Here is a 24,408-nt window from a genome sequence, read left to right on the forward strand (position 1 = left end):
GTTGTCTCCTGATATTTTAATAGTCACCATTCTAACTGATGTGAGATGGTATCTCAATGTGGTTTTAATTTGCGTTTCTCTAATGACCAGTGATTATGAGCTTTTTTTTTCATATGTTTATTGGTTGCATAAATGTCTCCTTTTGAGAAGTGTCTATTCATATCTTTTGCCCACTTTTTGAAGGGATTTTTTTTTCTGTAAATCTGTTTAAGTTCTTTGTAGATTCTGAATATTGGCCCTTTGTCAGATGGGAAGACTGCAAAAATTTTCTCCCATTCTGTAGGTTGCCTTTTCACTCTAATGCTAGTTTCTTGTGCTGTGCAGTAGCTCTTTATTTTAATTAGGTCCCATTTGTCTATTTTGACTTCTGTTGCCATTTCTTTTGGTGTTTGAGTTATGAAGTCTTTGCCCATGCCTATGTCCTGAATGGTATTGCCTAGGTTTTCTTCTAGGATTTTTATGGTTTTAGGTGTAACATTTAAATCTTTAATCCATCTTGAGTTAATATTTGTTTAAGGTGTAAGGAAGGGATCCAGTTTCAGTTTTCTGCATATGGCTAGCCAGTTTTCCCAACACCATTTGTTAAATAGGGAATCCTTTCCCCATCACTTGTTTTTGTCAGGTTTGTCAAAGATCAGATGGTTGTAGGTGTGTGGTGTTATTTCTGAGGCATCTGTTCTGTTCCATTGGTCTGTATATCTGTTTTGGTTCCAGTACCATGCTGTTTTGATTACTATAGGCTTGTAGTGTAGTTTGAAGTCAGGTGGCATGATACCTCCAGGTTTGTCTTTTTAGCTTAGAATTGTCTTGGCTATTTAGGCTCTTTTTTGGTTCCATATGAAATTTAAGGTGTTTTTTCCTGTTCTGTGAAGAAAGTCAGTGGTAGCTTGATGGGGATAGCATTGAATCTATAAATTACTTTGGGCAGTATGGCCATTTTCACAATGTTGATTCTTCCTACCATGAGCATGGAATGTTTTTCCATTTGTTTGTGTCCTCTCTTATTTCCTTGAGCAGTGGTTTGTAGTTCTCCTTGAAGAGGTCCTTTACCTCCCTTGTAAGTTGTATTCCTAGATATTTGATTCTCTTTGTAGCAGTTGTGAATGGGAGTTCATTCATGATTTGGCTCTCTGTCTGTCTGTTATTGATGTATAGGAATGCTTGTGATTTTTGCACATTGAATTTGTATTCTGAGACTTTGCTAAAGTCGCTTATCTTTAGGAGATTTTGGGCTGAGATGATGGAGTCTTCTAAATATAAAATCACGTCATCTGTAAATACAGACAATTTGACTTCCTCTTTTCCTAATTGAATCTCCTTTTTTTCTTTCTCTTGCTTGATTGGCCTGGCCAGAGCTTCCGATACTATATTGAATAGGAGTGGTGAGACAGGGCATCCTTGTCTTGTGCCAGTTTTCAAAGGGAATGCTTCCGGTTTTTGCCCATTCAGTATGATATTGACTGTGGGTTTGTCATAAATAGCTCTTATGAGAGTTTTTTAACATGAAGCGTTGTTGAATTTTGTCAAATGATTGCTCTGCCTCTATTGAGATAATCATGTGGTTTTTGTCTTTGATTCTGTTTATGTGATGGATTATGTTTATTGATTTGCGTATGTTGAATCAGCCTTGCATCCCAGGGATGAAGCGGACTTGAGGGATAAGCTTCTTGATGTGCTTTTGGGTTAGGTTTGCCAGAATTCTATTGAGGATTTTCGCATTAATGTTTATCATGGATATTGGCCTGAAATTTCTTTTTCAGTTGTGTCTCTGCCAGATTTTGGTATCAGGATGATGTTGGCCTCATAAAATGAGTTAGGGAGGATTCCCTCTTTTGCTATTGTTTGAAATAGTTTCAGAAGGGATGGTACCAGCTTCTCTTTGTACTTCTGGTAGAATTTGGCTGTGAAATTGTCTAGTTGTGGACTTTTTTTTTTAGTTGGTAGGCTATTAATAACTGCCTCGATTTTAGACCTTGTTATTGGTCTATTCAGGGATTCGACTTCTTCCTAGTTTAGTCTTGGGAGGGTGTAAAGTGTCCAGGAATTTATCCATTTCTTTTAGACTTCCTGTTTGATTTGCATAGGGGTGTTTATAGTATTCTCTGATAGTAGTTTGTATTTCTGTGTGATCGGTGATGATACTGCCTTTATAATTTTTTATTGCATCTATGTGATTCATCTTTCTTTTCTTCTTCATTGGTCTGGCTAGTGGTCTATATTTTGCTGATCTTTTCAAAAAACCAACTCCTGGATTCATTGATTTTTTTCTGAAGGGTTTTTTTTTGTGTGTCTCTATCTCCTTCAGTTCTCCTCTGATCTTAGTTATTTCTTGTCTTCTGCTGGCTTTCAAATTTGTTTGTTCTTGCTTCTCTAATTCTTTTAATTTCGATGTTAGGGTGTCAGTTTTAGACCTTTCCTCCATTCTCTGGTGGGCATTTAGTGCTATAAATTTCCCTGTAAACACTGCTTTAAATGTGTCCTAGAGTTTCTGGTACATTGTGTCTTTGTTCTCATTGGTTCCAAAGAACATCTTTATTTCTGCCTTAATTTCATTATTTATCCAGTAGTCATTCAGGAACAGGTTGTTCAGTTTCCATGTAGTTGCGTGGTTTTGAGTGAGTTTCTTAATCCTGAGTTCTAATTTGATTGTGCTGTGGTCTGAGAGACTGTTTATTATGATTTCTGTTCTTTTGCATTTGCTGAGGCATGGTTTACTTCCAATTATGTGGTCAATTTTAGAATAGGTGTGATGTGGTGCTGAGAAGAATGTATATTCTGTTGATTTGGGGTCAAGAGTTCTGTAGATGTCTATTAGATCCACTTGATCCAGAGCTGAGTTCAAGTCCCGTATATCCTTGTTATTTTTTTCTGTTTCATTAATCTGCCTAATATTGACAGTGGGGTGTTAAAATCTCCCACTATAATTGTGTCGGGAGTCTCAGTCTCTTTGTAGGTCTCTAAGGACTTGCTTTATTAATCTGGATGCTCCTGCATTGGGTACATATATATTTAGGATGGTTACCTCTTCTTGTTACATTGATCCCTTTATCATCATGTAATGCCCTTCTGTGTCTCTTTTGATCTTTGGTGGTTTAAAGATGGTTTTATCAGAGACTATGATTGCAACCCTGCTTTTTTTTTTGCTCTCCATTTACTTGACAAATCTTCCTCCATCCCTTTATTTTGAGCCTATGTGTGTCTTTGCACATGAAATGCGTCTCCTGAATGCAGCACACTGATGGATCTTGACTCTTGATCCAGTTGACCAGTCTGTGTCTTTTAATTGGGGCATTTAGCCCCTTTACATTTAAGGTTAATATTGTTATGTGTGAATTTGATCCTGCCGTTATGATGCTAGCTGGTTATTTTGCCCATTAGTTGATGTGGTTTCTTCATAGTGTCAGTGGTCTTTACAATTTGGTATGTTTTTGCAGTGTTTGGTACTGGTTGTTCCTTTCCACGTTTATTGCTTCCTCCAGGAGCTCTTGTAGGGCAAGCCTGGTGGTGACACATTCTCTCAGCATTTGCTTGTTTGTAAAGGATTTTTCTCTTTCGCTTATGAAGCTTAGTTTGGCTGGATATGAAATTCTGGGTTGAAAATTCTTTAAGAATGTTGAATCTTGGCCCCTACTCTCTTCTGGCTTGTAGGGTTTCTGCAGAGAGATCTTCTGTTAGTCTGATGGGCTTCCCTTGGCGGGTAATCTGACCTTTCTCTCCAGCTGCCCTTAGCATTTTTTCCTTCATTTCAACCTTGGTAAATCTGACGATTATGTGCCTTGGGGTTGCTCTTCTTGAGGAGTATATCTGTGGTGTTCTTCGTATTTCCTGAATTTGAATATTGGCCTGCCTTGCTAGGTTGGGGAAGTTCTCCTGGATAATATCCTGAAGAGTGTTTTCCAACTTGGTTTCATTCTCTTATTCACTTTCAGGTACACCAGTCAAATGTAGATTTGGTCTTTTCACATAATCCTATACTTCTTGAAGGCTTTGTTCATTTATTTTCACCCTTTTGTCTCTAAGCTTGTCTTTTCTTCCGCTTAATCAATTCAGCTTTTGAAACTTGTATATGCTTCATAAAGTTCTTGTGCTGTGTTCCTCAGCTCCATCAGTTTGTTCATGATGTTCTCTAAGCTGGTTATTCTAGTTAGCATTTTGTCTAACCTTTTATCAAGGTTCTAACTTCCTTGCACTGGGTTAGAACATGCTCCTTTAGCTTGGAGAAGTTTGTTATTACCCACCTTCTGAAGCCTGCTTCTGTCAGTTCCTCAAACTCATTCTCCATCCAGTTTTGTGCCCTTGCTGGTGAGAAGCTGTGATTCCTTAAAGGAGAAAAGGCTTTCTGGTTTTTGGAATTTTCAGCCTTTTTGCTCCGGTTCCTTCCTATCTTTGTGGATTTGTCTTCCTTTGGTCTTTAAGGTCAGTGACCTTTGGATGGGGTCTCTGAATGGACGTCCTTTTTGTTGATGTTGAAACTATTTCTTTCTGTTAGTTTTTCTTGAAGCAGTCAGGCCTCTCTGCTAAAGGTCTACTGGAGTTTGCTGGAGGTCCACTCCAGACCCTGCTTGCCTGGGAATCACCAGCATAGGCTGCAGAACAGCAAAGATTGCTGCCTGTTCCTTCCTCTGGTAGCTTCATCCCAAAGGGGTGCTGGCCGGATGCCAGCCATAGCCTTCCTGTATGAGGTGTCTGTTGCCCCCTACTGGGAGGTGTCTCGCAGTCAGGATACACAGGGATCAGGGAGCCACTTCAGGAGGCAGTCTGTCCCTTATCAGAGTTCAAACACTGTGTTGGGAAATCCACTGCTCTCTTCAGAGCTACCAGGCAGGGATGTTTAGGTCTGCTGAAGCTGTATCTCCTGCCACCCCTTTTCCCAGGTGTTCTGTCCCAGGAAGTTGGGGGCTTTATTTAGAAGTCCCTGATGGGCTGCTACCTTCTTTCAGAGATGCCTGCCCAGCAAGCACATCTAGTGAGGCAGAGCCTGCAGCTGCTGAGCTGTGTTGGGCTTTGCCCAGTTCTGATTTCCTGGCAGCTTTGCTTATACTGTGAGGTTGAAACCACCTACTTGAGCCTCAGCAATGGCAGTGATCCCTCCTGCCACCGAGCTTGAATGACTCAAGTCAAGCCCAGACTGCTGTGCTGCCTGCGAGAATTTCAAGCCAGTGGATCTTAGCTTGCTGGTCTCAGTGGGGGTGGGACCCACCAAGCCAGACCACTTGGCTCTCTGGCTTCAGTCCCCTTTCCAGGGGAGTGAACGGTTCTGTCTTGCTGGCATTCCAGGTGCCACTGGGTATGAAAAAGAATGTTGCAGCTAGCTCGGTTTCTGCCCTAATGGCCATCCAGTTTTATGCTGGAAACCCATGGCTCTGGTGGTTGTGTAGGTACTGGAGGGCATCTCCTGGTCTGCAGGTTATCCATGAGAAAAGCTCCGTATCTGGGCCGGAGTGCAGGAAACAGTCCCTAATGGCTTCCTTTGGCTAGGAGCAGGAGTTCCTCGGCCCCTTGCTCTTCCCCAGTGAGGCAGTGCCCCACCCTCTTTTGGCTCACCCTCCTTGGGCTGCCCTCACTGTCCAACCAGGCCCAGTGAGGTGAACCAGGTACCTCAGTTGGAAATGTGGAAATCTCCCACCTTCTGCATGGCTGTCACTGGGAGCCGTGCACTGGAGCTGTTCCTAGTCGGCCATCTTGCCTGGGGCTCCTGTTTTCGTTTTTGTTTTTTTCTTTTAGACAGAGTCTTGCTCTGTCACCCTGGTTGGAGTGCAATGGCATGATCTCGGCTCACTGCAGCCTCTGCCTCCTGGATTGAAGTGATTCTCCTGCCTCATCCTCCCAAGTAGCTGTGATTATAGGCACCTACCACCACGGACAGCAAATTTTTTGTAATTTTAGTAGAGTTGGGATTTCACCATGTTGGCCAGGCTGGTCTCGACCTCCTGACCAAAGGTGATCTGCCCGCCTTAGCTTCCCAAAGTGCTTCTAAGAGTTTTATATTTTCAGCTCTTACATTTATGTCTGTGATCCACTCTGAGTTAATTTTTGTGTAGGATGTGAAGTGTGCGTCTAAATTCCTTTTCTCGCATCTGGATATCCAGTGGTCCTAGTACCAGTTATGAAAAGACTGTTCCTTCCCTGCCTTGTCCCAGATGACATTTTGGTGGGAAACACAGATACTTTATCTTGTGGAACACAAAGCATCCTGTTTCTTTTTCCCTATCAGAAAGATGCTGCTGAAATACAAACCCATGTCCCATGTCCCTATTGTCTAGTTATACATTTAATACCAACGCTTCCTCTTGAAAACATCATTTTCAACCTCAGGAAACTAATTTTATTATTTTTAGACTTATGTTTGGTCAAATACATAGGAAGTCTAGAGGAGGAAGGCACCTTGACCTCAGAAAACAGAACATGTGATGTTTCCAAGAACTGCATTCAATGTGTGATTCAAATCTAATCTTAGTAAAATATTGTTATTTAATTTTTATGAATTCACCTATGTCAGATCTGCAAAAGTTTTATAAAGAGTTCTCTTTCCCCTTGATGAGCAGGGATGAGTGGTCAGGTGGGCCTGGAACGTCAGGACCTAGCTGAGGTGGGCACCGTAGGCCTCTGGATAAAGCACCCCGGTAGCTCAGTAGACGGCAGGCGGTATTGGGGCAGGTGTCAGCATTGGGAAAACGGGTTCTGTGAGCTTGTTTTTAAAGGGAGTCAGTGCAAAATCCAGGGTGAAATTGGGTCAGGCCAGGAGAGCATGGGTAAGGAGGCACGATGAGGTTCCAAATGCAATTTGCTGGTATATTCTTGTGGCCGACCTTGCCCTGGCTCCCAGCGCAGAGAGAGAGAGAGGCCTCCAGGGCCGGTCAAGGTGGTATTTTCCCAGCCGCCAGCTGTTTGCTGTTCCTTCTTCAGCTTTCCAGATGTCATACTGATAAAAGCATTTAGAGGTTCACTGCCTCTACACTGGCAAACAGAGCTGCCGATAACTGTGACATTGTCCTGTGCCTTTTGGCTCAGAGTTTTGGGTTGATAAATACTTTAAGATTTGGACTTGGTCAAACTGATTGCAGTGTTAGATAATATTTGTTGAGAGTTGACTCTGAAAAGTGCTTCACTCTCATTCGTTTAATCCTCAACTCCACGAGGTAGGTGTTTGTCTTATCTTACAAAGGGGCACAAGGCTTGGAGAGATTAAACCAGAGCTGTAGTCGCCCAGCTGGGAGATGGCAGAGGGGGACTTAAATGCAGACACCAGTCCAGAGCCTGCCCTTCTCACTCCGCTCAGAATCTGCTGGCACAAAGAGAAATCTCCGTGTGGCTTATATTCCCAAGAATGGCCAAGGGAGCTGAGGGTATTCTAGGAACAGTGACTTCCAAGTCAGCTCTGCTCTTGTAAGCCCAGTCTAGGTTCTCCTGGGGAGAGTCAGCAACACCCAGACTCCAAACCTTGAGTTCTTCACCCTCAGGCGAATGGAGTCTTAGTGAGTTGCGAGCCATCCTGCCAGCAGCAGGATGTTTTGTTACCTGTGTCTTCTAGCAGGAGAAGGGAAATACGCTAGCAGCTCCTTCCATCTGCCCTCACCTACAGAGCAGCCCAGGGGTCTTTTGGATCATCCTTACCCCTGGGGAGGGACCAAGAAGGGCCCTTGGGGTCTGCTGACTGGGTCACTTATGCCAGGCCAGCCCTAGACTTCCCTAAGTATCAGCCAGAAGGCCAGCTTGCTACCCAAGGCCAGCAGTGACCAGGGCAGGTATCTCAGGAGCTGTCAAGTTCTCTGCTGGCTGTGTAAAGACTCCTCATGGAGTAGTCTGTGGTGCATAAGTCAGGTGCTAAAGGAGAATCCGTCATGCTGAAATCAAGGCTAGCAGCAAGGCTCCTTCTGCCGTGACAACGGGACAGTTACAGGGCTGGAGTTATCAGAGGAATGCCAGACATTTGGGCCCTCATCCATTTGGTAGACGTTCCAGACGAGATTCAGACATGAAATCTAACAGAGTCCAGGGAGATCGGCACCTCGTCTCACGAACAGCTGATCTTCCACATCAACATCTTGCTTCACTTTGGGAAGTTTGCTTCACCAACTTCTGGTCTGATTACTGGCTTTGCCTATCTGTCTGACTTAGAATTGCCACCACATGCCAAACACAGGCATGAGGGCTCCCTTTGGCTGTAGCCAGAGCCTGCCGGGCACAGCGCAGGGGTCAGGAAATAGCAGTCCACATTCTTGGGTGGTTATGCTTTTGGATGGGAGATTCTGCATCGAGAGGGTTGGAATTAGTTATTATTTCATGATACCAAATGGAGGTGTAAAAGATTTAGGGGACAATAGAGCGGAATGGACAGTTGTTTCCTCCTAAGAGAGAGTTGTCTCTGCAGGGCAGCGATGAACTTGTCACGACAGCCAAAGCTTCATTTCTTCATGGTGACATTGTTCTCATAGTGACCGAGGACTGTCTCAGAGGAAATCTGGCATATTGCTTGTGCATATTTGGAATTGGGGTGACTAGCTAAGGAGCATAGTACAGGTGCCATGAAGAAATTATTTCAGCCTCCTGCGTGGATGGTGGGCTGGATACATGGACCTAGAACATTCTGTGATTTCCGCTGCGGGGAAGACTAGAGCATGGCCAGGTCAGCAATACTGTTAAGTAGTGGCTAACAGAAGTGCGTATGCAGTTCCGTGCTCCTCCAGACGGTAGTCTTGAAGAAAGGACTAAAGCAGGACTAGAATAATGAATGGATCACTCCAGCCTAGAAAGCAGATACTCTGAAGAATGTTAGAAGCTCATTCAAGTATTTTACATTTCTTTTTTTTTGTCCCTCTTTTGGACTTTTAAATATGATATCTTAGCACATAGTAAAGACAGTGTGCAATGAGCATCAGGTAGAACCTTCTTCATAAAGCCAGATGACAGGTTTTCTTCTCCAATGAGAAATGGGTTCTAACTTTTTAACTTCTCTGCCATCAACGTGGGTGAAGAGGGAGAGGGTGGGGTTGGGGAAAATCCAGGGACTCTTCCACACGGGAGGTACGCTGGGGTTCCATTCAGGAGGCGCCAGATAATTCAGATCACTCTACTCAGGCTTTTTTGGCAAAAAAAAAAAAACTACCCTTACCCTTCATAACTAGTCATCTTCCTTGCCCTCTTCCTCACTTTCAGGGCCTTTTAAGCAGCTTGTTTGCTTTTATAAAAAATCAGTTATCAGAAAACAGAAAAAAGCTACAGTGGAACAAAACAAAAACATTTAATAACTTTGACATAGGGGCTCAGCACCTCTGTCTGACCCCCATGGGTCCCTGCTGGGGCAGAGCCGGATGGCCCTTCCCTACTGGTAGTGCGTTTGCTCCCAGGTGCAGGAGACGGTGAAGGAGAAACCTGCCCCTTCACAGGGCTGAGGCACCCAGACCTTCTGGGTCTTGTGCCCCATTTTAAAATGATTCTCCCGCCTTGTCTCCAAGTCTTGTTTGGTTGCTTGGTTGTTTATGTTAGACTGAGATTGAGAATGATTTAGGAAAATAACACAGCTCTGTTCTGTTCCCATGCTGGTGGGCACTGGCTGGGATGTTCTCGGCGTGTGTGTGCTGTGCACGGGCAGGAAGCAGTAAGTGCCTCCTCGGTCTTAGACTCTGACAGAGTGAATGTTGACATCAGTTTTCTAAGCAATCATGGCGATTTGTCAGTATCCATCAAATGGAGAACAAAATCAACAAATGGCTTTTATAACGTGTTTTTCCTCTTATCAACCCAAAACAAATCCAGTTCTTAGAAATACTAATTTGCAGAAAACAGAGCTTGTTACAAATGTCAGCAAATACTCCGCTGCATCAAGTCCATCTCCATGTACGTTCAATTCATGCAACCAGTACAATATACCAAGACGTGGCCGGGTGTGGTGGCTCACGCCTGTAATCCTAGCACTTTGAGAGGCTGAGGCAGGCGTATCACAAGTCAGGAGATGGAGACCATCCTCGCTAACATGGTGAAACCCTGTCTCTACTAAAAATACAAAAAATTAGCCAGGCATGGCGGCATGTGCCTATAGTCCCAGCCACTCAGGAGGCTAAGGTAGGAGAATTGCTTGAACCCAGGAGGCAGAGGTTGCAGTGAGCCGAGATCTCACCACTGCACTCCAGCCTGGGCAACAGAGCAAGCCTCTGTCTCGGAAAAAAAAAAAAAAAAAAGAGAGACTATAAAGGCACTGCAGTGGGGACCAGGGAAGAGATAGTGGCCTTGTCAAAATAGAATAGAGTGGTTTCTTTTTAAAATTCGTTTTATATATATATGCATACATACACACACACACACACACACACACACACACACACACACACACACACACACACACGTACCCTCAAGATTATACCTTTATAAATCATGTGTTTGTTAGACTATGGATATGTGCATATCCCTCAGCTGTTTTTTTCTTTCATTTTTACATGTGTTACAGTTACAGTGCCAATTTAGAGTGGATGCTTAACTCAGGGTGCTTTCTCAGTGACATTTATGCACCTAATTGACACAGACGTACGTGTCACCCTATGCATGACCTTGGCTGCTTTTTCCACCCCCCAGCATGATAAAGAGTCAGTTTGGCTGCTCTTTTGAAGTGACATTGTTGGTGAATAATGACAGACCCTTCCTCATGTTTTCTGTGTGTCAGTTGAGATCTGGCAAAGAAAAGTACATTCTACAAAGCATTACTGGTTATCACCTTCTGAGGAATGCTTGGGTAACCCCCAAGGGCTAGAGGATAATTTTCCCAGGATCTTTTGGTCTGACTTGGCTCATCAGAGAGAATTTTTTTCCTAGGGAATGTGTTTGATTACACTCTGGGATTCCTGTGTATAGTGTTTTTAACCTTTTTGCGGTTATGGATCCCTCTGGAAATTCGATGAAAGCTTGCTTGCAAGAAATACTCACATGCGTATTAACTTCTGCACTCTCAAGGGTTAAAGACATCTGTGTGCAAGGCTGGTCAGTTTGTGTCTAATAGAAAACTCCCTGGACTTTGAATAGTAGTTGGCAGGCCTCTCCTGTCTTCCCTGGAATGCATTATGCACAGGCCTGACTGTGAGTCTGTCTCCCAGGCCTGCCATCCATTCCCTGGGGCAGAGTACTCTTTACCTTTGCTGCGGTTAGAGGGGATCTGCAGCCAGACCGTCTGTGTTCAGTGGGTTCTCCTACTGGGTTGCAGCATGAACCTGGGGAATTTGTGCTTGGTGCCTCAGTTTCCCCATTTGTGAATGTGGGTGATAATAGCATCCCTTCGTGGGGTGATGGTGTTACGTGCACATGTACATGAACATACGTATGCCTGCACGTCAGAGGCTATAGGGACTCCTGTTAGCAGAGACAGGTGGGTGGGCACAACGGCATGGAAATGCAGCCTGCATGATGACCTGCCACTTCCCAGGATATAACCACTTCCTGACTTCTGCATACCTTTCAGCCTTTCTCAGTGGGCCAAATTACCTCCTAAAATGGCCTTCATACCAGTTTATATTCTCCTCAATAGCAAGCATCTGGAAGTCTTTAATCCTGATAACCTTGCAGGTTATTTTCAGAGTTTTCTATGTTGTGTCAGCATGCCGGGTGTGAATTGATACCTTCTTGTGATTTTATTTCTCATTTCTCGGATGACCAGGTAGGCTGGATACCTTTTGAAATCTTTGGTTGTATGAATTGAAAACGTCTTCATTGTGTCTTTTCTTAGTCTCTAACTTTGTTTATGGTACCTTTTATCACATAGAAGTTTTCAGTGTGGATTGAGCTAGATAGCTCAGTGTTGTTCGTTATGATTTTCACTTCCTATTTCTTGTTTTAAAAATTCTTTACTACTCTAGGAACATAAAGCCATCCCACGACGTATTCTTCCAACAGATTCGAAGTTGTTTCCATGCTTGTGTATTTCATCCATTTAGAGTTTGTTTCTGTGTCTGGCATGAGGTGGAGAGTTTAATTCATTCATCTCTCTGTGGGCACCTGTTTTCCCAGTGTCATTTATTGAATAGTCAGTCATTTTCCAGTTACTCAGTATTTTAACAAGTCAGGCAATCTGCATTTTATGTAAGCCCTTTTTTCTTTTTTCCTTTGAGACGAAGTCATCTTGCTCTGTCACCCAGGCTGGAGTGCAGTGGTACAATCTTGGCTCACTGCAGCCTCCACCTCCCGGGTTCAACCAATTCTCCTGCCTCAGCTTACTGAGTAGCTGGGATTACAGGCATGTGCCACCACGCCCTGCTAATTTTTGTATTTTTAGTAGAGATGGGCTTTGGCTGTGTTGGACAGGCTAGTCTCAAACTCCTGACCTTAAGTGATCCACCCGCCTGGGCCTCCCATAGTGCTGGCATTACAGGCATGAGCTGCCACGCCCGACTGCCTCTTCTAATTTTAAATTGTTGGTGACTGATTGGAATTTTTATTTAAATCCTAAATGGGCCAAACAAAACATTCCCGCAGTTGAAATCCTTCTGTGGCTGCCAGCTTGCAGCCTCTGATGTAGAGGTTTAGGGCAGGGCCTCTGGCCCTAAAGACTTGAGGTTGAATCCCGGCTCCACCCGTCATTTGCTGTTTGCCCTCGCATGAGTTGTTGACTTCTCAGAGCTTAGTCTCCTCATCGGTAGTACAGCAAGGATGATAAGAGGATGTGCCTCACCAGTGGTGATGTGGATAAAATGAGATCACGCGTGGGAGTCTTTAGCACAGGGCCTAGTACACACATAGTAAGCGTTCAACAAATGCTAGTGGACAGCAGCGGCCACCGCCCCATGACTTACTCGTCCCTGTTCCAGCCCATGTCTTAAGCAGCAGAGGATGGTGTTTTATGAAGATGAGGTTGGCAGGGCTGCTGTGCATTCATTTGTTTGCACAGCTTATTGAGGACGTGTTTAACCCATGCTGTGCTGTGTCTGTTGAATTGTTATGGGTGCTGGCCTAGAGAGGCCTCACATACGATTTGTTGATAGGACCTGACTGGCTCATGCTGCTGCAGAGGAATAGCGATGGGCCCTGGGCACCTGGGCACCTGCAGGAGGGGTGCGGCTGGGAAGGGCAGGATCACGGGAGAGTCAGTGGACTTTTTAGGACTCATTGGAGTCAGGAGAGGCAAGTAAGGTGACCCCTGCAGAGATTCCCCAACAATGCTTAAGGTGATGACAAAGGTCTGGGCTTGGGACCAGTGAGAAGGAAATCCCAGCATCTGTGAGTAGAGGGAAACGGCAGGACTTGATGATTACTCACATTGGGTGGGAGAAGGGAAGAGAGACATCGACTAGGACTGCAAGCTTTTGAACAAAACTTGAAGGCTCACTCAGGGGTGGTGAGTCCCGTTGGTGTGGACTGAGCCTGGGGGGAGTATAAGACGGTCAGGCTGACCAGCCTCCGGGGGTGCCATAGCAGAGCTGAAACAGGAGTCTGGTTCTGAGGACACAGGGTGCAGGCCACCATACAGGCATAGAAGCAACCTCGAAATGGCTGAAATTGCTTAAAAGGTGAAGAACATTTGTTACTCTCGACCTTTGACATTTGAAAGACAGACACTGACATACATCCTGTTTCCGTAGTCTGGGATGACCCTGAAACTCATTGTAGCCTACTGATAATGAGCTGTGTCCATAAGGTGTAGCAGGGACATAACTTCACCCTGAAGACAGGGCCTGAGAGTTTGTACCGTCCACTTGCTGCCACACTGGGGCAGTTCCCAGAGGCTGGCCGTCTTCCTTGCCTGCTGCTGATTAGTTTGTACCGTCCACTTGCTGCCACACTGGGGGCAGTTCCCAGAGGCTGGCCGTCTTCCTTGCCTGCCGCTGATTCTGCCGTAAGTCAGCGCTTTCCTCTTTGTAATCTCAGCGCCCACTTGACTTCATGGTGTGGCTGTCATCAACATTCTTTCCTGAGAGGCTTAACTTTTTTTTTTTAATAATAAAATGAAATTTCGTCATTTTTGTGTCCTGTCAGCAAAGGCAGATTGTCCTAGAGCCTCCCCTGGGCCATCAGAAGGGAGGGCTTGTCATGGTAGTCTGACTTTAGTTCATGACTGTTGAGTCAACACCCAAATGATGGCTGGCTTCCTTCCCATGTTTGGGTTACTTCTTTAGTCAAGGGGCTGTGTGCCCTGCCACGGAATGATTTATGGACTTGAACTCAAGTGCTGGAGTTCAGGAGCTGGTGCCCAGAGCTGCTCTGAGACCTGGGCTGACCTTTGTGCACAGCCCAAGAGCAGGGCCCCGAGAGATGCCTACAACAGTGTGCAGAGTGGAAGGCTTGGTTACCCTTGTTCCAGGGTTTCACTTAAAGTCCACATTTCCTCCCCCAAAGGAGAGACTTTGCTGGGCTAAGCATTTAGCAAGAAATGTGGTTACTTGTTTTGAGAATACTTTTTTTTTTTTTTTTTTTTTGCTTACTTGGCAGATATTTCTATGCATGGCCTTGGATTTTATTCATCCTTTAGAAATACAGCTATAAGAGGGAGTGAAGCTGTTTTTCAAGGTTGTTTCAGGCAGGTCTCAAGAATGTACCCTCAGAAGTCAGTGAAGGTAAATTACAGAAATGGCTCATATAGTCCGAGAAATATGGGTAATACAGGTAAAGCCTGGTGTCACAGGTAAAAGCAGACCTTGACTAATACATACCACTATGACTTCATCAACCCAAGACCCTTGGATGTAATTGTCCGGTGACCTTGATTCTTCCCAGATCCTGAAACCAGGGCCATCTTCTCCTTGATTTTCACATGCATGTGTATCCCTTTGTTATCTTTTAAATTATAATTGAAGCATAGTTTACATATGGATAGTCTATCTAAGTGTACTGTTCAATGACTGTGAACTGCTGAGCTTCGTATAATGATGAACGCTGACCTGGATCAAGACACAAGGCACTATCAGCCCCCGGGCAGATGCTCTCATGCCCCTTCTAGTTGCTAGTCCCTCTGGGGTAACCCTGACCTGACTTTTTGATCAGTAAATGAATTACTATAAGGCCAGCATTCTTGTGACTGGCTCCCGGGTCAAACAGTAGAGTCTATCAGCCCTGTGGGTGGGCCCCGTCCCTGCCACAGCCCCTTCCCTCTGCACAGGCGCCCACTTCCTGGCTGTTGCAGCGATGAGCGCCTCTGCCTCCTGGTCATGTGCACTTGTGATTTTTGAAGGAGTCAGGGCCCACAGAATAAGCGCACACGTTTCTGGCTTGCCATGTTTGGTTCTGCGCACCTGGAGTGCCTATTGCTACTCGGTTTTCATTGAGATTCGCTATGCCGAACCTGCAGCAGTGCTTCCTTTTTGTGAGCCTACTGTGTGCCAAAGGAGGTTCATGGGCTCCCGACCGACCTGGAAGAGGCTACTGTGTGCTAGGTGAGGCTCATGGGCTCCCAACAGACCTGGAAGCATCCAGAACTCTCTGCCCCATCACCACCTTCCCCTGGAGTTCTTTGGGATTCTCTGGGGGACTTAAGGAGATGATTTTAGCCTCCGATTCTTCAGACCTAGCAGTTTGTTACTTTTATAAGAGTCTTTTAAAACGGGCTCCTCCTTCCAAGGCTGTGTTTGAGTGTTTTTAGAACGTCTCATAGGGCATGGGGATATCCGGGGCTGGTGACACGAGTGAGGGGTCCACATTTGGTGTGTCATAGTCTTTCTCTCATCCCCCTCCCCGGTGCCTTCGTGTCTCCTTATGGGCGTCCCTGGCTGTAACCTGCAAGGTACTGTGTTGTCAAACGACTGAGGGGGGGCGCTTCCCTGCCTACGTGTGCAGCTGGCTAAGGTGTTGTATGATTTAAATACACAACACCCCCGCCCCACCGTATTTTTCATTCTTCTCTACCAAGCATTTTTGTAACTAGTTCAACCTGACGCTCCTACAACTTCCCAGGTCGGTTCCTTGTTACTAATCCATGTTGTGAACATCGAGGCCAAGCCCGTGGCGCGTCGGGTGGCTGCAGTGCTGTGCAGCAGATGAGCATGGCGAGTTCTGGTGGCCGCCGCGCCGTCGGTTACCCGTGTGAGCAAGGGGACCCAGGGCACTTCCGTGGGTACCCAGGGCGCACTCTGGGTGTATTAGTCTGTTTAGAGCTCCTCTTCCAGAAAACTGCAGACTGGGAGGCTTACGCAGCAGACAGTTATTCCTCGCAGGTCTGGAGGCTGGAACTCCGCAGTGCTAGTAGGACTGGTTTGGGATAAGGAATCTCTTTCCTGGCTTGTCGACAGCTGCCTTCTCACTGTGTCCTCACCTGCCCTCTTGTGCTCACTTGGAGAGAGGGAAAGGGGAGGGGAGGGAGGAATACCTCTAGTGTCTCTCCTTTTTTTTATAAGGACACCAGACCTGTTGGATCAGGGCCTTGCTGACCTCATTTCACCTTCATTACCTCTTGAAGGCCCTGTCTCCAAATGCAGTCATACTGGGGATTAGGGCTTCGACCTGTGAGTTTCAGGGGGACGCAGTTCAGCCCGTAGCAGTGAGCGTGAATTGGATGCGTGTGGTGGCTCGTACCAGCCCCACCTGCCTCCTTCCTGGCTCTGGCTGTCGTCACAGTTTAGCAGCCTTCACTCGTGGCCCTGCCTGTGGCTACTCTAATGAGTGATTCAAACAGAAATGTTGAGAAAGATTATGATTCTAGGCACACACCTCAGACAGCTGCCTGGGGAAGGCCGAGTCGAGAGTGTGCCCCTCCTTCCAGGCCACACATGAATTTCCAAAGGGAGATTTGCGCCACTCCCAGATCCCCTTTGGGGATATCTGACCCCATGGAAGACTTAGTTGTCCCATTCCCCGCATGGAGGAGATTATTTTTAGCCCAAATATATCACATTTCTTCTCAACCTCATCCCCACGTAAAACCCCAGCTTTCCTCAGGGAGAGGGAGGGCGTTCTAACCCACCAGCAAAGGGGAAGCGTTTACAGTGAGAGAAGGTAGAGGAGGCTGAAAGTTGTCATTGAAGTGGAACTAAGCCAAGTTCATCTTAAAATTATTGACCAAAGTAAGTGCCAAGCAGTGCAGTTGATAGAGTATGTTGAGTGTGTTACAGCTTTCAGAATTCACTAGGGTCTGTTGCTGTAGGAGTGAGGGTGGGCATCCCCCTCAGACTGCCAGTTAGGGAAGGGGTGTTGTGGGCATGACCATGTCCACAGACGTACACTCAGGCGTGCACACACGGGAACCTGCGCACAGGTGACCACGCAGTGCTGCTGAGGCACGGCCATCCAGCAGGCTGGTCAGGGGGTTGCATTTCCTGAATGCCAAATGCTGGAAGACACGTCTCTTCTGATGGTCAGGGAGTGCATGCAGAGGTTCAGAGGTCTCCTGAAAGGAATCTCAAAGGCGCTTATTACCTGCTGTGTTCACTGGTGCCACCCGCGATGCTCCCCACATGGGGAGCTGCCCATGTTCGGGAAAGTTTGCTGAGAGAGTAGTCAGAATGAGGGCGTGGCTCTGTGAGGGGCCCTTGACTGTGCTGGGTCACCCAGACAGAGGAATAGGGATCAGTGAGTGGGCAGCTCAGTGTGGAGCTCCCTCTCCAGTTTCCACTTGTCTGCCCTCTGGAGAGGCCAGATCTGAGCTTGGTCACTGGCCCAGCTGTGTTTCAGAGACCCCAGCACCCACCCTCAGGCCCTGGGGCTTGGCTTGGAGCGTCCCTGCTCACCTTCCTACCAGCTGCCTTGTCTTTGCTGAAATGTCCTTAGGCTGCTTCCTCCAGGCCTGCGCTCGCTTGGTTTAGCCTCTGCCTGGCATGAGGCCTGTCACATAGAGTCAGGAAACACTTGATGAGGTGTTTGTCAAAATCAGAGATTTTCAAGCCTCCTCTAACGTCCTGGAGTGAACCTGCCTGGGACCATTTCTGGTGGGCATCAGGGCATGTTTCAGAAGCGCCATCTTCTCCAGCAGGTGGGACATCTGCATGACATCTCCATGCACTTGGCTCAAGTTGGCTGTGGTCTTTCAAATATCACCACTCACTCATTTCTCTTTCCTTCCCCTCTACTGGCACGTTTTGGTTTCTAGCAGCAAACTATTGGCTGAAACTTTTTGCTTCTAACTTGTAAATCCCAGGGCCAATTTATTCCTCCACTTACCCTTAACTCAAAGAACACAGGAAAATATTATCTTGTATGAGTGACTGCTTCAGCCCAGGGACCCTCAGATCTTCAGTGGGGACTTGTGTGATTCTCTCACCAGGGACAGCTTGTCTTTCCAAAGTCCAGGATCCTGGAGGTGCCTGGGAAACTGAAGCCAAGGGCATCTGTGTCCTAAGCTGTGGTATCATTAACCCTAGGGAGCAAGACTCAGAACATGTAGCCTTTCCTGACTCTGACCCATAACCAAGAACACCCCATCACAAAGCAATAGCTCACATGGTATTACAACACACCAACCAGCTAACTGAGTTAGCCTGCAAGGCCATAGCTGCTGGATGACTCCGAGTCCACAGAAAACCGTAATTGCCAAGGGGAAACTCTGGAAGGATTCCTTGGAGAATGTGCCAGCACATTCATTGCTTGGGCTAGCAGTGGAAATGAAGGTGACTCCTGGTGACTCCCCAGCTCACCCCCAGCCCCTTCCCCCTCAGCCACTCTTCTGTTGCAAAAGGTTAGGGTTCCCCCCAACACACTTATGTTTTTGATGTTACAGCTAAGAAGGCTTTGTCTACACCAAGGTCAGAAAGATTTCCATCTTAGTTTTCTTTTAAGAGTTTTATAGTTAATAGCTCTCATGTTTAGCTCTTTAATTCATTTTGACTTACATTTTGAATGTGGTGTGAGGTAGGGGTCCAACTTTATTATTCCTTTGTAGTTCGTTTTCCTTTGTCACATCCTAGACTCTAAGACATTTGCTCCTAAATGCTGTTCACACATTCAGATCACACCCACATCCACTTAGGTTTGCAAGAGCACAAGGACTTGTCAATGCGCCAGAACCTGCAATTCAGTCTCCATTGACTGTGGTTGCTGCATGGGTAGATGCCAGTTGCTCTCTTGTGACTGACAGCTTAGCATCCCAGCAATAACAGTGACAGTGTTGGGTAGTTGAGCAGTTGGTGAGAAAAACCGAGCCATCTCTCTCAAAGGCAGCCCCTGTAAGGTTGGACTAATGGACAGCAAGACCACTAGCTGCAGACGGCTTACATGTAGCAACTTTCTACATCAACCAGAGTTTATACAGTTGTGTGTGGTTTATTCCTTAAATCTAGAGATGGTGAAAGTGGTAATCCCCGAGATAAAGAGTTATGAGCTTATGTCATGTAGTTTTCTACTGAAAAAGACTCTAGTTAAGCCTCTTCACCCAATTTTGTCTACAAAATTATGCTTCTACCGAGAAAAGGAAAAGAAAGGAGACAAATGAGCTCCTGTGTTGTGTTGGCATGCTGGGAACGTGGGTCACAGAGCTTGGTGGGTGGGAACCTCTTCTCTGGATAAATTAAATGAGCTTCTCCAAGTGTCAGAAGAACTCATTATACCCCTTCATTTTTTTTTCTTTTTGAAGACAGAGTCTTGCTCTGTCACCAGGGCTGGAGTGCAGTGATGGATCTCGGCGTACTGCAACCTCTACCTCCTGGGTTCAAGTGATTCTCCTGCCTCAGCCTCCCGAGTAACTGGGACCATAGGCATCTGCCACCATGCCCAACTAATTTTGTGTTTTTAGTAGAAATGGGGTTTCACCATATTGGCCAGGCTGGTCTTGAACTTCTGACCTCAGGCAATCCTCCCAGCTCGGTCTCCCAAAGGGCTAGGATTACAGGCATGAGCCACTGTGCCTGGCCCACTCCCCTTCATTGTTACCTTCTGTGTTTCAGATTTTTTTTTTAAGAGTGTGTTTTGTTTCCCTAATCAGTGCCAGGGATGTGGCAGAGTTGGAGTGAGCCACCATTTAGGGCACAGGCACACACTCAGCTATCTGCTTGTCCACTGTGAACATCCTACAGCATCTGCTGCCTGAAGGGGCTGCACACTCAGCATTAAAATACAGAGGGGTTTCGTTTGTGGTTTCATTTTAGAGGAGTCTCCCACTTCTGCTGTAGATCACCTTGAATAAATGAGCGATAATCAATAATTTTAATTTTCTTAGCAATATGTGTATTAACTGTGTTTGATTTAAGCCAAAAGAAGGGGAAAATTTAAAAGATTTCTAATTCTCTCACTTGAAGTGTTTAAACTTAAAAACATTTGGACCTGAATGTATAAAAACCTTTCCTGGACTCCACATACTTCTCCATGTATGCACAAATCAGAGTTTATGAAAATCTTCCAAATCCTCAAAGATTATTCGTTGTTGTTGGTTATCAGAACTTTGGTGAGGGAGGCCCAGGGTTTGCCTAGAGGAACATGAGGGTTGCAGGCAGGGAGCCCTGCATTTGTGTCCTGGTCTGGGTTCTGATTAACCATGAAACTGGTTATTGAGCCTCTGTTTCCCCATTTATAAAATGGGACCAGTCATACCTGCCAAGCAAGGGAGGGTTGAGTGTTTGGAGCAGTCTCGCCCATGGAGAGGCACAACTAATAAATTCCAGTTGCCTTTCTGCCTCCCTTTTGTTCCAAGAAACTATGCAAACATGTGGACTTGATGTTTCTAAAATTTTCTAAATAAGTTCTGTGATCTGTGGAGAATTTTAAATCATAGAAGGCTGGAGCCAGTGCAAGCACCAGTGCAGGGGCTGGAAGCCTCACCTCAGCCTAAGGAAATTCCAGTTCCCTCGGAAGGTTCCACAGCATCAGCCCTGAAGTTAGCAGACCTGTGTCACAGACCTCCATTTTTAATAAATCAGTGCAGAGAAAACTGGTTTTTCCTCATTTCTTGACAAGCACCAGCATGGGGATTTAGTGGGTTTTTCCAGCTTGGTGCCTTCTGCAGCCTCACATGGTGGGGTATCTCTGGGTCTCCAGGGCTCTGTCTTGCTAGACTGCAGTTTCTTTTCAGAAACATGGAATAGTGGTGGGCTTTGTTTTCTGCTGAAGCTGGATGGCTTAATTACCGTTTATTCCCCCCGCAGCTCTTACTTTTACAACAACCTGGGATTTTCTCCAGACTTGGTTTTCTGCATTCTAAGCCTTTCCACCTCATCTCTCATAAACACACAGCTCTTGTGCTTGGTTATCAGCTTTCTTTTATGTGTTTTTCCTTGCTCAGTTTTATGAGCAGGCTGGTCATGATTGGAATAAATTACGAAAAGCATTAGACCTTCAGCCACCTTTGTGCAAGAGCACTTCTTGTAAATAAACTGATTCTTTGTTTTCTAGTTAAAAATCATCTGCGCCTTGGAAAGATTAAAATGCAGTTATTGGAAGGCTCCTTGCTTCCCTGTTTCGCCAGCTTTGCATGTTACCTAATTAGAGTGGAAAGTCAGGGCTGCTGAGCGTGGCTGAGGCCAGGGGCAAGTGTGTGTGTGTGGCAGTTAAGGTCTGCCGGTTCAGTAACAGAGCCCGTGGCGGGCACAGTCAGGACAGCAAGCTCAGCACATCTGGCCTTATTATGTCTCCCTTCCCCCTTGCCAGGCAACTTCTCCAGGGTGTACACATCTGATTGTTTCTAATTAATTCATTGACCCAAAGAGGCCGCAGCCAGGGCTGGACAGGCACTGCTGGGTGTGTGTCTGAGTGTGCGTGCACCCACGTGGGCCGTGTGCACATACCATTGGGGCTATGTAGCAGCATTCCACCTACTCACTGGTAGACTTGTAAAAGCAACCACAAAACATTTTTAAACAAAACCAGAGTAATGACCTTGAAGGCACCGAGAAGCCACATCGCATCCTTCCTGATTGTCGTATTGTTCTTCTCAGTAGTCTGCATTGCTGGGTTGTGACATTCACATGGCCACAAAAGCATCTTAAGGCCAAATACCATTTAATTTGTGTCTTTTATTTATTTTTAGCTAAGCACATTGCATGTTTCCAGATAGACCCACAGTGAGGTGCCTGGGCCCAGTGTGCGGAATGTGAGCCCCGGAGCCGCACCTCTGTGCAGAGCCAGGCCGTGTGCGCTTCCTCTGCACCTTGTGGAGAGGACGAGGAAGGAGGATGTATTAGTTCATTTTCACACTGCTATAGAAATACTACCTGAAACTGGATAATTTATAAAGGAAAGAGGTTTAATTGGCTCTCAGTTCTGCATGTCTGGGGATGCCTCAGGAAACTTACAGTCATGGCTGAAGGGGAAAGGGAGGCAGGCACCTTCTTCACAAGGCGGGAGGAGAGAGGAGGACAGAAGAACAACCAAACGCTCCTAAAACCATCAGCTCTCATGAGAACTCACTATCCCAAGAGCAGCATGGGGGAAACCGTTCCCATGATCCAATCCCGTCCCGCCAGGTCCCTCCCTGACACATGGGATTACAATTTGAGAAGAGATTTGAGTGGGGACACAGCCACACTACGTCAGAGGGACCACCCCGTGTGTGGCTGAGCTCTACACCAGTTTGATTTGGACATCAGCAAAGGACATGTTGATATAGCTCTTTGGGAGCAGGGAGGAAGGGTCATTTTTAATGGAATGGTTCCCCTGTCCCATTCTCCCCTGCCCTCTGCCAGCTCCTTCCCTCCTGAGACACCTCAGGCCAGGTCTTGGAGGGAGCCCTTGGAACAGAGCAGCGTGCAGCTCGACAGAGGGACTGTGCCTGTGGGGGAGAGCAGATGCCTCTTCCTTGGGTGGCTGTAGCCCCTCCAGGGCATGGGGCTGGTGGGGCAGAGTCCATCTGGGTTTAGCCTCCATCCACCCCATGGTGCTATGCCAGCAGAGCCGCTGCCCACCCACACCCAATGTGACTGCACAGCCAGGGGAGCCCTGAGCTCCTCCTGTAGCCACCCCATGCCACCAGCCACCTGTGCATCACAAGGTGGCATATCACGGAACTGTCCTCAGGTTAGACACCCATGGGAGGACAGAGGTCAGGTTTCCTAGCGGGCCCTGTTGAGATAAGCCCTGTGGTCCCTGCAGGGTGAGACATGTCTTTCCTGGGTGCAGGGAGAGCAGCAGCATGGAGAGCTGCAGTGGGGAGCCCTGGAGAGTCAGCCCCCAGAAGTGTGGCCAGCATGGGCTCGCCTTCCCCACCCCTGCTGTGGCTGCCATCCCAGCATTCCTCAGAGGGCCTGGCATCCACAGATCCCATGTCATCCCATGCATCCCTCGGCCAGAGCCGCCTTCCTCCCCTGGAAAACGCCTACCCCTCTTCCGGTGGCTGGCCTGTCATCCCACCAGCATCTCCCATCCTATCCTTGGGACATAGCCTCCATTGCCCTGCGTTGCGTTCCTTCTGGTGTGTGTGGTTCAGGTTTCCTTTCTTAGAACAAGGTCCTTACGGGTAGGCACGTGTACATGGAGAGGAGGAATTTGGCTCACAGGCTAGTCCTCACTGAGGACTTTGAGGCCCTGGCTTCCCCAGCTGCACTCCCTCTGGGTCTTCCACTCTCAAGGGCTCCTGAACCATTTTTGGAACATTCTGCACAGGCTTCTGGGACTTGCTGTCTGTGAGCCCCAGCACAGATCCCTTGCCAGCTCACACCCGGGATATGCAGTGTGAGGAGGTGCTCCCTCTCGGGACGTGCGGGTGCAGGGGCGTTGCCTGAGAGCCAGAGCCTCTTAAACTTTGCACCCTGGGTGCCTTGCCTGGCTGGCCTCACCTGGTCCCAGCCCTAGACATTTAAGTTGGACAGATCTGGCGGAGGGTCCCAGAGCACTGGGTGCTCATCCAGGTGACCTTGGGAGAGTTACCTTTCCTTTCTAAACCTCAGTTTCCCTCATCCTGGGTCGTGAGGGTTAAGTTAGGGGCCATGGGTGCACTACTCAGCAGACCCCCTGACGCATAGATGCTCCATGGATGCTTGCGGTGGTTACCGTTTTTATCGGGTGAACACAAAAGCGTCATATGCAAACCCTTCCCATGCGGGCTGAGACTCATAGATCCAGTCAGCATTGTCCCAGTGTGCCCATCTTGATCATATGTGACATTGACTGTGCGGACTTGCCTGGCGAGACCAGGGCCCCCCACATTCTGAAGAGGATGTGTTTTGTGTCTCTGCTGCAGGAATTGCTTACTTAGGAGGTGTGTGCAGTGCTAAGAGGAAGTGTGTGCTTGCCGAAGACAATGGTCTCAATTTGGCCTTTACCATCGCCCACGAGCTGGGCCACAAGTAAGTATCAGACTCTGTGTCGTCCTGTTTGTTTCAGTTCTTTTTTGAATACAGATGTTTCACTTGACTTGTCTATGTGCTGAAACAGCGCTGCTCCGTGCCTTTCTTGCTTCTGCAGTAACCCCCGGCCAGTCCACCAGGGTCCCAGCCCTCAGGGACCCCACGAGCTTACTGCACCAATTGGCTTGGGGAGTTGAAATGTTAATTTGATGTGCACGTCCATTCTTAAAGCCAACAGAGCAGCGGGAAGAGGCTCTTCTCAGGATGTCCTTATTTAGGGGTACTTCCTTCCCTGCAC

General features: G+C 46.9%; 1 protein-coding gene across 1 annotated transcript in view; it reads left to right on the forward strand.

Annotated features, from left to right (window-relative positions):
- ADAMTS17 (ADAM metallopeptidase with thrombospondin type 1 motif 17) overlaps nucleotides 1–24,408 on the forward strand; it is a 330,513-nt gene that overhangs the window by 106,790 nt on the left and 199,315 nt on the right. The window contains exon 7 of the mRNA XM_064375802.1: nucleotides 24,005–24,110. Within this exon, the coding sequence (XP_064231872.1) occupies nucleotides 24,005–24,110 (106 nt within the window). The remainder of the gene's footprint in view (nucleotides 1–24,004; nucleotides 24,111–24,408) is intronic.

Source organism: Aotus nancymaae, unplaced genomic scaffold (genome assembly GCF_030222135.1).
Source record: "Aotus nancymaae isolate 86718 unplaced genomic scaffold, 86718_ANA_hifiasm-v0.15.2.pri h1tg000014l, whole genome shotgun sequence".
Lineage (NCBI taxonomy): Eukaryota > Metazoa > Chordata > Mammalia > Primates > Aotidae > Aotus > Aotus nancymaae.